General features: G+C 47.8%; 1 protein-coding gene across 18 annotated transcripts in view; it reads left to right on the top strand.

Moving 5' to 3' along the window:
* The window catches only part of ADD1 (adducin 1), a 572,382-nt gene that overhangs the window by 170,762 nt on the left and 387,856 nt on the right, over positions 1-13,764 (top strand). For all 18 annotated transcript variants that reach the window (XM_069203567.1, XM_069203558.1, XM_069203535.1 and 15 more), the window contains exon 6: positions 11,969-12,049. In XM_069203567.1, the coding sequence (XP_069059668.1) occupies positions 11,969-12,049 (81 nt within the window). The remainder of the gene's footprint in view (positions 1-11,968; positions 12,050-13,764) is intronic.

Here is a 13,764-nt window from a genome sequence, read left to right as displayed (position 1 = left end):
TTACACTTGGGTAGTCGCGGTAGAGTGGGCCTGCAGAAAAAGATTGCAGGTGTTGACTAGGAGTCGTGTCTTGATGAATCCAAGGGTAGGCTCAGCTCCAGAGGATCTCAGAACTCCGTGGGCACAGTTGACTCCCTCGGACTCGGGTTGCGGAGCTTGAGTGCAGACGTCAGGTCTGGGTGAGCTGGTGAATAGTGGAAACAGGGCAATGGGCCCACTCTCCTGGATGGCCTTGTGGATCCTGAAGTCCCTCATCGGTAGGTCTGCTTTGGTGCTGTTGGAGTCCAGATTGGACCACCAACAATCCTTGGTTGTTGCAAGGGGTCAGTACCCCTGGTATAGGTTCAGGGAACCTCCAGGAGGGCTCAGCGTCTGAGGACTTCATTGAAGTGGCAGGGCTGACCTCCTGGGCTTCTGGCTCGTTTAAGCCTCAGAGAGCCCGATGACAAATGGGGCACAGTACCTGACTTTGCAAAGGTTGACTGCAGATGCATGGAAGCAAATCCTTTGCTCCAAGTCAGATTTTTCCCAGTTGTTGAGGTGCTAGTCAGTCCTTCAAGGGTTTTGGGGAGGGTGTCTAGCTCTTGGTAAAGTTGGTCCTGCGTTTGTCGAAGCACAAGCAGCCTGGCGGGGTATTGTGCCAGTGTTTGGTGTAGGCCTTCTGTTCTCGCTCTCCTCGGTCTGTCTTCAGTCTTCAGAATTTCCCAGTAGTCGAGTCTTGATGTGGTCTTGATCTCAGACTTGATCTGCTTTCCTCGTGTCAGGTGGTCCCCTAAACACTCAATTTAGGGGTGTAAAGGGGAGTGAAGGGTAACAGCCAATGGGCTGTTACCCTTAGATGACCCCTAGATGCCCCCTTCTTGTGCGGAGTGGGCATCACCCTGTCCCAACACACAAAAAAATTGAATTCCTTATTTTGTGTTCACTTCAGGCTGCCCCCCCTCTAGGGGAGTGTCCAGCCTGCAAGTACAATACCTCCCCTGACTATCTAATTTCCCGCCTGCCCTGGAGCTAGATGGGCCTCGGGGCAGGGGGTCGCCTCTCCTCAGCCTGGGGGAGGATGAGGACTGCGTACCAAAGGAGGCAGGACCTTTGAAGTACCAGGCCTTGGTCTGCAGCTCTGCTAGCCATCTTGTTGACAGAGGTGATAACCCTTCCTGCCAAAGCAGGCATTGTTTCTGATCTCAGAGGCTCTTACCACCAGGTGATCAGAAACTCATCTGAGGCAGCAGGCTGGTCGGAACCAGTCAGCCAGCACACTAGAGGACTAGTAGGTTTCAGGGTGCACCTCTAAGATGCCCTCTGGGTGTATGTCATAATAAAGCCAGTACTGGCGAATTTCAGAACTTCCCCTCCCGATCCCGTGCTTATGATTGAGAGCCCTAGAGAGCGCCACCGTGTTGTTCCTTTGGAAGGGGGCCAGGCACCGAGTGGCAGCGCAACACTGCCGAAGAGGAATATATGATGGGGGCTTGGGCACCTTGGATCCTTATCTATATTACCTAGCGACCCAGCTCTTGGTGCTCCATGATTAGTTCACTGGGGGGTGGGCAGACCCGGCCTATCGGGCTGAGCTGGAGATTTTGGGCTTCTCGTGTATCCTCGATATGGTGCACCCCTCCCCCGGGACATGGAAGCAACAACAAAGGTGGTTTTCTTGGCATGGCGCGCTGTGTTACGACACACTCGTTGAAACGCTATTGTCTCACTTCAGACTACACTATGGTGGGGGAAATGGCTAAGTGCAGCGGCAGCGTTGGAAGGGATCGCGGAGTGGGACCTGTTGGGTATTTCACTAGTAGGAGATGTATGGAAGGGTGATGCATTGAAATCATTTCAGGAACTGCACACTGACTTTCAGCTATCTCAAACGCAATTCTTTAGATGCCTCCAACTTTGGCATGCCCTGGGAACGCACATGTCGGCAGCAGGCCCTCTGCCGGAGTTCAGCCCACTCGAGGCCAAGTTACTCATGGGGAACCTGGGAAGAAAGGGTGTATCCCAGGTCTATAAAATGTTAGTTAATAATGCTCTGGGAGGTTTAGACTCAACTAGGGCTAAGTGGGAATCATGGGTGGGGGCTTTTGAAGAAACAGAATGGATGGAGGTGCTGATGGCACCTAGGGTGCTGGCTGTGTCAGTGAGACTTCACGCAGTGGAATTTTACTATTTAAACAGAGCATATTTAACACCTACCAGGCTCTGCTGGGATGGTCTTCGCCCCACTGCCCAATGTCCATGATGTGCACGGGAACCAGTGGACTTTTCCCATATGGTGTGGTCCTGTCCAGTAATGCAGACATACTGGGGAAAAGTAGTTCATGAACTAAGCATGGTGTTGGAGCTGGAGCTGCAGATGTCTGCCAAACTAGTCTTATTGGGGGTGACGGAGGCAGTGGGGGGTTCACAAGCGAACCGTGCATTCGTGGGTACAGCCTTGCTGGTTGCCAAAAGAGACATGGCCGCTGCCTGGACCTCTCCTGCTGGTCCGTCCTTCCAAAAGTGGAGAAGGGGGGTAGACTGGTGCGCAAACCAAGAAAAACTGGTGTACGAATCAAGGGGCAGCCCCTGGAAACATGAGGGTATGGGGTAGGTGGCTGGGGCTGCTGCCATAGGTCAGTGCTGGGGTTAGGACCCTCAATGTTGTGTCAAGAAATAAAGCAATGTTTGTCCCCGGGAATGCCTTATTGTCCATTGTCAGTGATGCTCGGAGTTGGATCTTACTGTACTATCTGTGCCAATTGTCTGGTAATTTTCTTTTCAAAAACAATAAAAATTTGTTTGTAAAAAATAAAATAAAACCAGTACTGGCATCAGTATGATTTTATTAAAATGAGTTTTTTGATATCAAACACCACTATTTTCAATGTAGCCATCATGAAGTTGGGTCACTCGTGCCAACCAGTGTCCAGTACATACTTTAAGATGGCCGCTTGGTCACTTGCAATATCTAGCATAGAACTAGCCATTGCAGGGGCATATCTGCACATGCAGACATGCCCACACACGTCTTATAATGCACCCTGCCTTAGTGCTCTTGAGACCTGCTGTAGTGGTGACTTACATATAATGGATGCAGCGGCTTTGGCATGGGTCACAATGAGTGTGCCATGTCATGTTTTCACTCAGGATCTGCAACCTGACATGCAGTCTGGGAGTGGGGGCTGAGTGCAATTTGAGTATGGGTACCTTAGTGTGGCATAAGATATGCTGCAGCCCTTAGGGGACCCACTTTGCTACCCATGCTGTACGCACCAGGGGTACGATTTACTAGAGACTTACTGGGGTGCTAAAGTCCTGTGCCAATTGCGAGCAATTAGACATACTTTTCTTTCCAGGAAGGAGCACTGGCGCTGGGGTTTGTTTAGCAGGCTTCAGTGCACTGTCAGAGTCGAAAATTGGCATCTAACAGTTCTAAAAGGAGACAAAAACTGGGGGACATCTGCAAAGAAGCCTAGTTTCATACAAAAAAGTCTATATAGATGGACGCTGAAGTGTATGCCTTTACCATGGAGTCTGTGGACGTGCAAGTAGTGAGTTGTGTAGAATGGCTTTAATGTTTGCAAACGCATATAAACCAGATCATGAGATTTATTTCTGTCGTATTTAGTTGCTCTCATGACTTGCTTATTGGCATGGTCGTATGACGGTGACGTCACTCACGCACTGACCTCCTGAAGAGACAGTACTATGCTGCAATTGTTAGTGCACTTCTTGGCAGCTCCGTCTGAAACATTCTTCAGTGTGTATGCTTGGTGACCAGCAGCCCTGGTATCAAAGCAGTCTTCATTGAAGAGTGCACTGCTGCTGCTGTGGAACAGGATCAAAAGAAGAGGTAACTTTAAGTCAGTAAACTAGTTCTTCCTTTAAAATCTGAAACTGAGACAAAGTTGGTTAAACCAATAAATTACCCTTGTATAGAAAATTCTTCCCTTCCTACAGATTCCTACAGGATCTCGGTGATCCTGGCTCTAGTGATTTCTAAACTTGACTATTGCAATTCCTTGATGTTGAACATTAACAAAGGGTCCCTCCTTAAATTACAATTGATTCAGAACACCGCAGCCAATCTTGTACTGGATCTTCTGCGCTCGGCTTCTGCCAGCAGTAGCTTGAGGAAACTGCACTGGTTACCGGTAGAGAAACACATTATCTTCAAAGCTCTCTGCCTCACACATAAGACGCTTCACTCCGAAGGGTGCAAATACCTCTGCTCCTCTCTGCAGTGGTATGTGCCTAGCCGCCTGCTTAGATCATCCTGTCGCCATTTGGTCTTAGTTCCCTGTAGTCGGAAGTCTAAAATGGGGGACAGGGCCTTTTCGGTGAAGGCAGTCAAACTTTGGAACACTCTTCCACTGCTGATCAGGAAAGAGGACACTCATATGCCTTTCCGGAAGCGGCTGAAAACTTGGCTTTTTTCCATACAGTGATATCTGCCTCCCTGGCTTATTTTCGCTGCTCTTTTTCCTCTCCTCGCACTCACTTGCACTACCTCCTGCATAGCGCTTCAATGCTATGGCCGGAATGCGCTCTACAAATATAAATACAAAATTGTATACGGTCAGGCCTCCTTGTTTAACACCGTGCCCCAATATATACTTTTGTTATATTCACTTCTAAGGCTGTTTCTCGTTAAGGTCTTGAACTTTTTAAATCTGTTTTAAAGATATTTACCAAACGAAAAAAATACCTAAAATTTGATTTTCACAGGTATGGAGTTGACGCTAGGGTGGCCCAATTTCATCTGAGCAAGATCTTTGAGTGTCACTCAAGAATGCAAAGGAAATAAACGGTTAACACTTCAGTCAGGAATGTTAGTCCAATTAGCTAAACTGAAGCCTGGAATTCTGAAAGCCCTGTCATGAACAATGTATATTGAACAAAAGACAGCACTTGTGTTAGAAGTGGAATTGCTGTTTTTGTGATTGGTTGAGCTGCCGGCAATCTTTTTTTTTTTTTTCTTTTTAATTCTGTACTTGCAGTCCTGTATTTGAACAGAAAAACACTCCACTAAGCATACGATATAAAAACGCGAGTGGATAAGCTGTTTGAGCCTGATATGGGACAACCAGAGAGCTGACATTACCATGTGCCCACCAGGTCCACATCAGCATGTGTTCAGCACCCTTTCCCACTAGCTGCACCTGACTAGGTGACACCCCTATTTGATACTGCCCAGGGCCTTCACCTCCCCAGTGCCCATCTGATGTGCCTTGCATTATGTCTCTTTTTGCACACCTTCACATACTTCACATCGCCTTGTGCCTCATATAGCACAATGTTATGTATGACTGCAGGTCAATGTCTATTGATACAACTATGTTTGTTGATCACTCCGACTGTTGTAATCTGTGTGCGGGTATCTGAATGTCTGAAGGTCTTTGGGACAATAAGAGTCCATGGTTGTGTGTATCTGTGTGCATACAGTGTATGCAAGCATACCTATGTATTGTGGGTTTTTGTGCATACCCCTTCCAAAGGCAAATAAGCTTGTGAAGATCACATTAAGTGCCCTTCTAAATGTGAAACACATGGTGCTTTATCCACAGTCCTATCCTATAAAAAGGTGTTAAAATGCAGTTTTGCCTACACCCATTTGTGACTTGCAGATGCCAGTCTTTAATTAGCAGAAAAATGCTTGTTGCAGTTGTGTATGACAAAACAAAGTGGGTCAGATTTATAGAGACTCTGTAAAATTGTTGTTGCAACATTTGCTTTTAATTACAGTTGTGTTTGACATTGGGGCAGACTAGGGCCTTAACACAAGGGTGTTTCACTCGGATTGTGTTGCAGTGGTCCATACCCCTGAGACGGTCGTGAATCCCCAAATTTGCTTTGGCTTGTTGAGTGTCCTTTTGTGGTTTGTTGCAGCAAGGATGATGGATACACCAAGTCCTTTGTGTCAGATATGTGGTAAGGTGTTTGAGGTTCAAAGATGTGCTCCACTTATGGAGCAGGATACTTTACATTTCTGTACAAGCTTGAAACATTTAATTGGGTGTGAGAATAGACTAGTGTTTTCTTCATTCAAACATATGCTGTAGTTCATCTGCATCTTGTGACCATATGGATTATAAGAACCCTTGTTTTTGTGCAGTCCTGAATTCTCGGTGATTGTCAGGTCTCGCTTGTGCAGGATGTGCGTTCTGAAGCTTTGTTTCCTTAACAGATGAGGAACCTCTGCCAGTTCGATGAGTGGACTTAAGTTAGCAAGGAGGAGTACAGAGAGCAGGTAGTTGGAGAGGGGGAGGCAGCCTCGATCAGAATGGTGGTGTTTGTTGAGAGGTATGGAGTTTCTGTTGAAGGAAGAGTGGTCCAACCCTTCCAAAGAAAGCACAATTGCAGTCGGTATTGGATGTGATTTCTGCGATCTGAGCCTGCATCGGTAGGTTGAGAAGCTGTTCTCTGAATTCTTTGTAATTTCATAATATTAACGGGGGAGTCCCATGGCTGAAGTTTGTTGGCATAGTCAGGAACGTTCAAAAGTGATGCTAATTGATATGAGATTCAAATTTGCAGCCAGGCAGCGCACCAGTTAGGGGGCTGCGACGAACATGCTCAATAGCTGATGTGCTGTCTAGTTTTCAGTGGCAGAGGTTCAGGCAGCTGGCTCCTCATGCGGACCCATGTATGACGCCAATACCAGGACAGCTGTGGGGGCTTATGGACCGCTCCTGACAATGTTGGTGGACAACGCATTGGTTCTTAAGACAGCGGCAAGATAAAGTAAGTGCTGGGAGACTTTTTAGGAAGTCACCTGCCTGATGAGGCGGGGCATTGTCACTTCGGACGAGGTGCAGTGGTTCATTCACTGGTCCTTCATGGGGGGCAAGAGAAGGTCACGGGCGCAGGCTTACCTCTGTGCGATCGCTTATTACTCACCACTGTCCTCTGTAGTGAACCCCTACTAATTCCTTTTACTGCAGGGTGTCCAAGAAAGGTTGAGCCAGGCTGCAACCCAAGCAGCGGGACAAACGCCTACCCATTGACTTCACAATGTTAGGGAAACTACTGGTGACACTGTCCCACGTTTGCTGGACGGACTATGAGTACCAAAACACACTGTTTATAGCATCCTTAATGCTGGAATGACCCCCTTCAAGTTACACCCCGGCATAGCGTGCCTAGAGGGGCAGGATGTCATCATGGGGGACCGACATTTGATGATCCATCTGCGCAGGTCCAAAGCGGATCAGGAGGAGAAAGGGGAAGTACTCCTGCCTTGATTGCCTGGATGAGGACACACTGTGCCCGGTATGCTGCATGCAGGACTACATGAAGCACAGCATTTAAAAAGGCCCGCCACTCTTCTGACACGAGGACTGTGCCTCGTCCGATTCCAAATTACAGCGGTAATGAAAACAGCCATTGCCAAAGCGCAGTCCCCTCATTCCCTCGCCACCCCCCCCCATGCATCCCCCACCCCTCACCCCCCTGGAGAGGTTCGGATTGCATTCCTTTTGCAAAACAGCGACAGCAAGGGGGTTCTGTGGGGAGCAGATAAAACAGGTGGGCCGCTGGCATCGGGGGCATTTAATAGTTACATACAACCAACGGGACCCTACGTCCTAACCCCCCCCCCACCCCTTTTTTTTTTTTTTTTTTGCCTTTCTACAACAGGCCCCACCAGCATCAGATGCACTATTTGTACCATGGACCACTCCTTTGTCTTGCAGGCAGAACTTTGGGCGGTGCGGAAGAAGTACAGTGGTCTGAGATTGCGGGGTGCAGCAGTCTCCTGTCTAGGACCGCTGGGGATGAGATGGACTCAACTTCTCCCTTCCCTAAAGAATACCCTGCAGCAACTGGGTAGACCGGATGCTGTGGTAATACACCTGGGGGGAAATGATCTCACTTGCCTGGGCAGGAGATGTGGGACAGTAGCATTTTTCTACCATAGTTACCCCCATTTTTTGCCTGTTGTCAATGTGTTCAGACTCTAGTACATTGGGATCTTGCTAACCAGGACCCCATTGTCAGTGATCTCTCCTCTAAATTTGGTTTCATGGTAGCTTTTACACCCCACAGTTGGCATACTGGTGCACCCATGTAAGTCTTTAATATATGTTACCCAGGGTACTGGTACACCCGGGGTCTCCCATGGGCTGCAGAATGTATTATGCCACCCTTGAAAGACCATGAAAACTGAGTCTGCAGGCCTGCCATTGCATCCTGCATGAAATATTGCATGCACCTTCCACTTTAGATATAAGACTTGCCTTGTACTACAGGTGACTGCAAGTCACCCCTGTGGTAGGCCCTTCAGCCCAAGGGCTGGGTGCGTGGTCCTGAAAGTGAGGGCACACCTACATGAGCAGAGGTGCCCCTACAAACCCCAGACTCCATTGCCTGGGCTTTGTAATTGCAGAGAAGCCCTTTCAAAATATGTAGTGGACACTGGTCAACATGAGTAGTCCAACTACATAATGGCTTTACCGAACCTAGGCATGTCTCGTATCAAACATGTTGGAATCATGCAACTACACAGATTCCAGTGTTAGTTGCATGATACCATGTGCCCTTAAGGGTTCTTTAGAGGATCCCCCAGATCTGCCTGTAAGCCCTACATGGTTTGCATGCCAGCCAGCAATGCTGTCCAACCTAGACACTGTTCTGCCCTCCTGCTCATGAGCCTAAATCGGGCAGGGGAAGGCAGAACAAAGGATTTCCTGTAAGGAAGAGGTGTGACCACCTCTCCCTTTGAAATGGGTGACTCTGGGCTAGGGTGGGATGGCCTCTCTGCTTTGAAGGGCATATTTGGTGCCTTCCTTGCATGAATCGGTTTGCAGCAGTGCAGGAACCCCTTGTTCCTGCTCTGGTACGAAACCACACACAGGAGTCACAGGGGAGTGACCACCCCCCTGTCCAGCTCCTCCAGGTGATTACTTGATTCTGCCATCTTGTAAAAAAAAAAGATGTGCAGAGGCCCCCGGGAGCATCTGACTGGTTAGGCCAGGTGGGTGACCTCCCTGACCCCCCTCTCATAGGTGGGTCACTGCAGATAGTGTCCAACCCCCTTTTAGGGTTACGCAAGGGCTCCCCTGAGGGTGGGTCCCCAGATTCGTCGAGCAAGACTCTCTGCAAGACACTTCTGCTTCTTGCCTCTGGAACCACTCTGCTAGTCTGCCTTAGGAACGGAAACAAGACTGTATCCAGTTGGAAGGGCTCCCACTGTAACATTATTTCTCTGGCTCCTGCAAGAATTCTACATCATCTCTGGCTGTGCATCCTCCGGGGTCACAAGGACTCTGTGTCCAGCAAGAAGGAATCTCCCTTGGAGTGAAGGAGTCACTTCACTGCATCCACAGGTGCCTTAAGACAACAACGACCGGCTGGTGGATCCTGCTGTCCCACGGTTATCGAAAGGCTCTGCAACACAGGTGGTGGTTCTGTGGTTCCCTCGGGTCCAACTTATCTTCTGATATGGGAGACGGTGGGCCCTTGCTGCACCCACTTGGACGGAACCCCTTTGCACTGCAAATGTTGCTCTTACCAAGGCTTGTTGGCTGTTACTTGAGCAGATCAAGCTCTAAGAAGCCCCAGCCTCCAGCAAGCTGCAGCTCCAAGAACAGCCTCCGCTCTTCAACTCGTGTGGCGTGGGACTCCTTTTTTGTTTTTTTTGTGTGTGCTGCTGAGGCCTCCCTGCGGCTCCTGCCAGTGGATTACTCGTGGGGACTCCAGTGATTCCTCCTGGCTCTCCTGCATGCTGAGGGCCAGCTCTGGCTCCTCTCCAAGGGACGACTCTCTTGGACCTTGCTGGTCCCCAAAAATCTGTAAACTTCTCTGCAACTTCTTTTGCATTTGCCAATGCTTCTTGGTGGTCCTGCCGCCCACTGACCCTCCTGCAATCCGGCGACCAATGTGGGACTGTTCGTGGGTGTCTCCAAGGATCTTCATGCATCCCCTGGACTTCGCAGCTAGACTTTTTCCTTCACCGACCTGCAGGTACTTCACCTGTTGGAGGGTGGGAATTGCCTACCTGCACCTCCCGGACATCTCAGAGTGGTCTGGACTCTGTTCCCTTCTTCTTCAGGTTCTTCTTTTCTGTAATCCGTCCTTGGGTTCCACTGACTTGGTCCACAGGTTGTGACAGCAGCTGGACAAACAAGGCTCCCAGTGACTCCTGATGTCCCTTCACCCTTATGCACCTGCTGTTCCTGGTGTAGGTACTCCACTCTTCTGGGTATCCACAGGTGGTGGCACTATCCAACCTTCCTTGTGTGAACTGGTTTACTCAGGGTCCTCTGGGAAGGGTCCTGAATCCTAAAAGCTCCAACCACGACTTCCCTATTTAGCCTATGGGACGACCGGTTAGATAACCACTCTGCACCCGGGCGCTGGGGACACTTCTGGTATTTAACTTGGGTGTTTTCATACTTTCCCAGCCCATAGCCTCCTAACATACGCACCTTTGTTGGATACTCCATTTGCATTCCACTTTCTTAGTATGTGGTCCCCCCCCATTGGTCCCTATGTATTCTTATGATTTTCCTGCTTGTTTCTAAGTATAGTTGTTGTGTGTCGATATCTCTGAGTGTAGATATACCAAAGTTAATAGATATTGCAAGTGCTTTACATTCCTGGATAGGCTTTGCTGCTCTCCACAGCTACCCCTAGAGAGCTTTTGCTATCTGGACACCTAAACACTATCACTAAGGGTTGCCTGGACTCAATATAGTGTGCCACCCGATAGGCCTACACCATAAACTGAGCCAGTCTTCTACAGGAAGGACCTGTTGGGAGCAAGCAAAGGTGTCAGGTCCAACAGCTGCAGCGAGTCTGCTGCACGTGGCAGTCGTCGTGCGGTCCGAGATAATAACAAGACCAGAGTGGAGGTGGACCTTTGGCCACAGGGCGGTAGAACGATCTAGGAGGAAACGCAACATTTCCATGAGCAAGGTCTATAGGGCCAACTCCTCTGGTTTATTTAAGCATGGGTTCATTAACCCGAGGGTACCGGGGTTCTATGAATCGGGCGGCTTCCACCTGACCAGGGTGGGCATGGTCATGTTCTTGCTAGACATAGTTGCGGCCTTGGAACAGCTAGGTTTCCGAACATATAGGTAGGAAAAGGGGGAGCTGCCTGTGGTCGGGCAACCACATGCAGCGTGGCAGAGAGAGCTCAGCCAGATGGATAGCACATTAGCCTAAAAGAACAAGAGCTGCTCAAGTAGTGCCCTTGGGAAGCCTCACAGCAGGGATACGAGGGAGCAGACAAAGGCCAACTAGGGTTAGCAAGGGCTGGACACGGCACTTGCGGCCCAGGCAAGGCCATGGGGTTGCCCACTGCGAATGGTAGCGAAGGAAGCCTAGCCGCTGCAGCGCTGACTACCGGCCCTTAGGAAGAAAGGCTGTGCCGAAACACTGGAGAATAGCAACATAACCACGGAGAAACTGGAAAAACAGAGGAATACATTATCATGTGTGAAATGATTTTACAATCTGAATGAGACGTGTTTTTATATGCATTTAATAAACTGCAGCCGTTTGAATCCCAGCAACGTCTGTCCTTGCTTATTGATGGGACAGGAAGGGGCAGCATGGGGGCAAAAGCAAGAATGGGTAAGTGTGGAGGGGGTGGGGGGATCCCATCTGGGCGGGGTTTGATAATTCAACAGTATACATAGAAAAATCCCAAGTCTGAACTCATGCAGTGCTGTAGCCCATGTTCAGCGCAGAGAAAGGTTTTAAGAAACTATTCTCTCACTTACAGAGCTGCAGACCCAAGGTTCATTCACATCAATCATTGCAAATCACCTCGACTAGGAGATGCTGACTTCCCGAAAAGCCAAGTGGTATGTTTAGTTGGCTTGTGAATAGTTAGCTATTTGTGACCTGTACAGAAGAACTCATTGTGAAGCCAGTTCATTTAGGATGAAAGAAAAATGAACGGACCATCTTATTATGAAAGTATTTTCATCAGAAGCACTCATGCAGTGTGTAACGTTCTTTTCTGATTTCCCTCTAGGCCAGAGTTAGCTCTGAACAGGAGCATTTCCTTATTGTACCCTTTGGACTTCTGTACAGCGAGGCTACAGCATCCAGTTTGGTGAGTAAGAAGTGGTCAGTAGCTTTCCTGATAGAAAATCCTACTTTGTGCTGTGGACATTTACTAAACTGTTGTGTTCGGTCATGTAGCAGGTGTATGCCTATTTTGCACAATGTGTTTCTTAGAAGGCATACACCGGCGCTTCGCAAACCTTTGAGAACCACGACCCACTATTTAGAACCACAAACTTTCACTACCCACCTAGCCTTAATGACCATTAGGGACATTTCTTTAATGCAACTACAAACCAAACTTTTTCCATTGAAATGGCCACTAAATTTGCATAGACATACAGGTTTACAGATAAAACTAAATTGCACACAAATGATAATGTGTGCAAATCGGGTTTCAGTGTCTATTTATCATGTGTGCATCAGCAAGTAAAGTATCTTCGTTTATTTTGATCCTATTACATTCTTTGTTTCCATCACACTTCATAATTACTGTGCTTCATTGTTTTTGCTTTCCTAACTGCTTATTGTGTGCAGTTCTTTTACAGGTGTTTACATTTTGTTGTGTGTTACACAAATGACAGACTTTACTTTTAAAACCCTCTGTGCCCACAAAGATTGTTATATTGTTCACTTTACTTTCTCTAACTGGATAATGAGAGGAGCCTGTAAATACCAATCCCCATGTACACAAAATAATAGTTTGTTGGAAGACCTAGCCGGACCTTTGACCTCTATCTTTGAAGCTCAGCCAACATGACAAAATAAATTCATAATTTAAAGGCATCTTTATTTATTGCTTGGACTTTAAAGATTCAGTGAAAACCGGGTCGCAACTAGTTTGGGAAACACTGCCCTAAGCTATCAGCTAGAGGATATCCATAAGGGAAACCTACATGTGGATGGGTGCTCCGAAGTAGTATTTCTAAATCGAGTATACAGAAGAGGTGGCCAGAATCCCCAAGTGTACCGTTTGTAAATGCTGTGCTTGAATGCATGCGTTAGAGGGTCATTTACATGCTAATCGCATTTGTTGTTTTATAATGAGCACAGACTGGTTGTGAAATATCCCGAAAGGAAACCTAATTGTTCTATTTTAATTGCCAAAGGTTTGCCAAGTTAAAGATTGCTGAGAATGATTTGTTAAAACAATTACTCCCCGAGGTGTCTGGAATCCGTAGGTCACATTGAAATAGCACTATGTGCAACGTCACTACGAAAACACAGCCCTATTCCAGGCTCAATATGTTTAAAAGGCATTAGTAAAACGTCCAGATTACCAGAAACCAGCCCGTGACCAACATTGGAGAGTTTGCTGAAATATTGTTTTCTCTAGTTTTAAGTGATGTGATGTAGCCTCATTGTTACCCTTCGTGATGTGAAAGAGATGAACTAACCTGTGCAGCATGTATGCTTTCGTCCAGCCTCATTCAGTGTTAGACACACCGGTCCATAATCTCCGAGCTCCGCGTTATTAGAAAGCAGTGAAGAAGAAAGAACACCAAAAGCACCCTCAGGTGCTTGTTGTATTAATGGGATGAGCTACTTTTGTAGAATAACTGCAAAAATACGATGAAGGCAGAGGTTGTTTTTACATGACGGCCTTTGCTTGACGTGTGAAGGAGGTTCCCATCAACTACTATAAACGTTGCAGACCACTTCTTGGCTCACCCACTGCTAACGGTTGCTCCGATAGGCAGCCATGTTAAGTTGATCCACAGATCCCTTTTGTCAGTTGAGATCTAGCTGAATGTTGCCTGTTTA

The sequence above is a fragment of the Pleurodeles waltl genome, chromosome 1_2 (genome assembly GCF_031143425.1).
Source record: "Pleurodeles waltl isolate 20211129_DDA chromosome 1_2, aPleWal1.hap1.20221129, whole genome shotgun sequence".
NCBI classification, from domain to species: Eukaryota; Metazoa; Chordata; class Amphibia; order Caudata; family Salamandridae; genus Pleurodeles; species Pleurodeles waltl.
The sequence above is the reverse complement of the archived record's forward strand: the minus strand, read 5'-3'. Positions and strand labels throughout refer to the sequence as shown.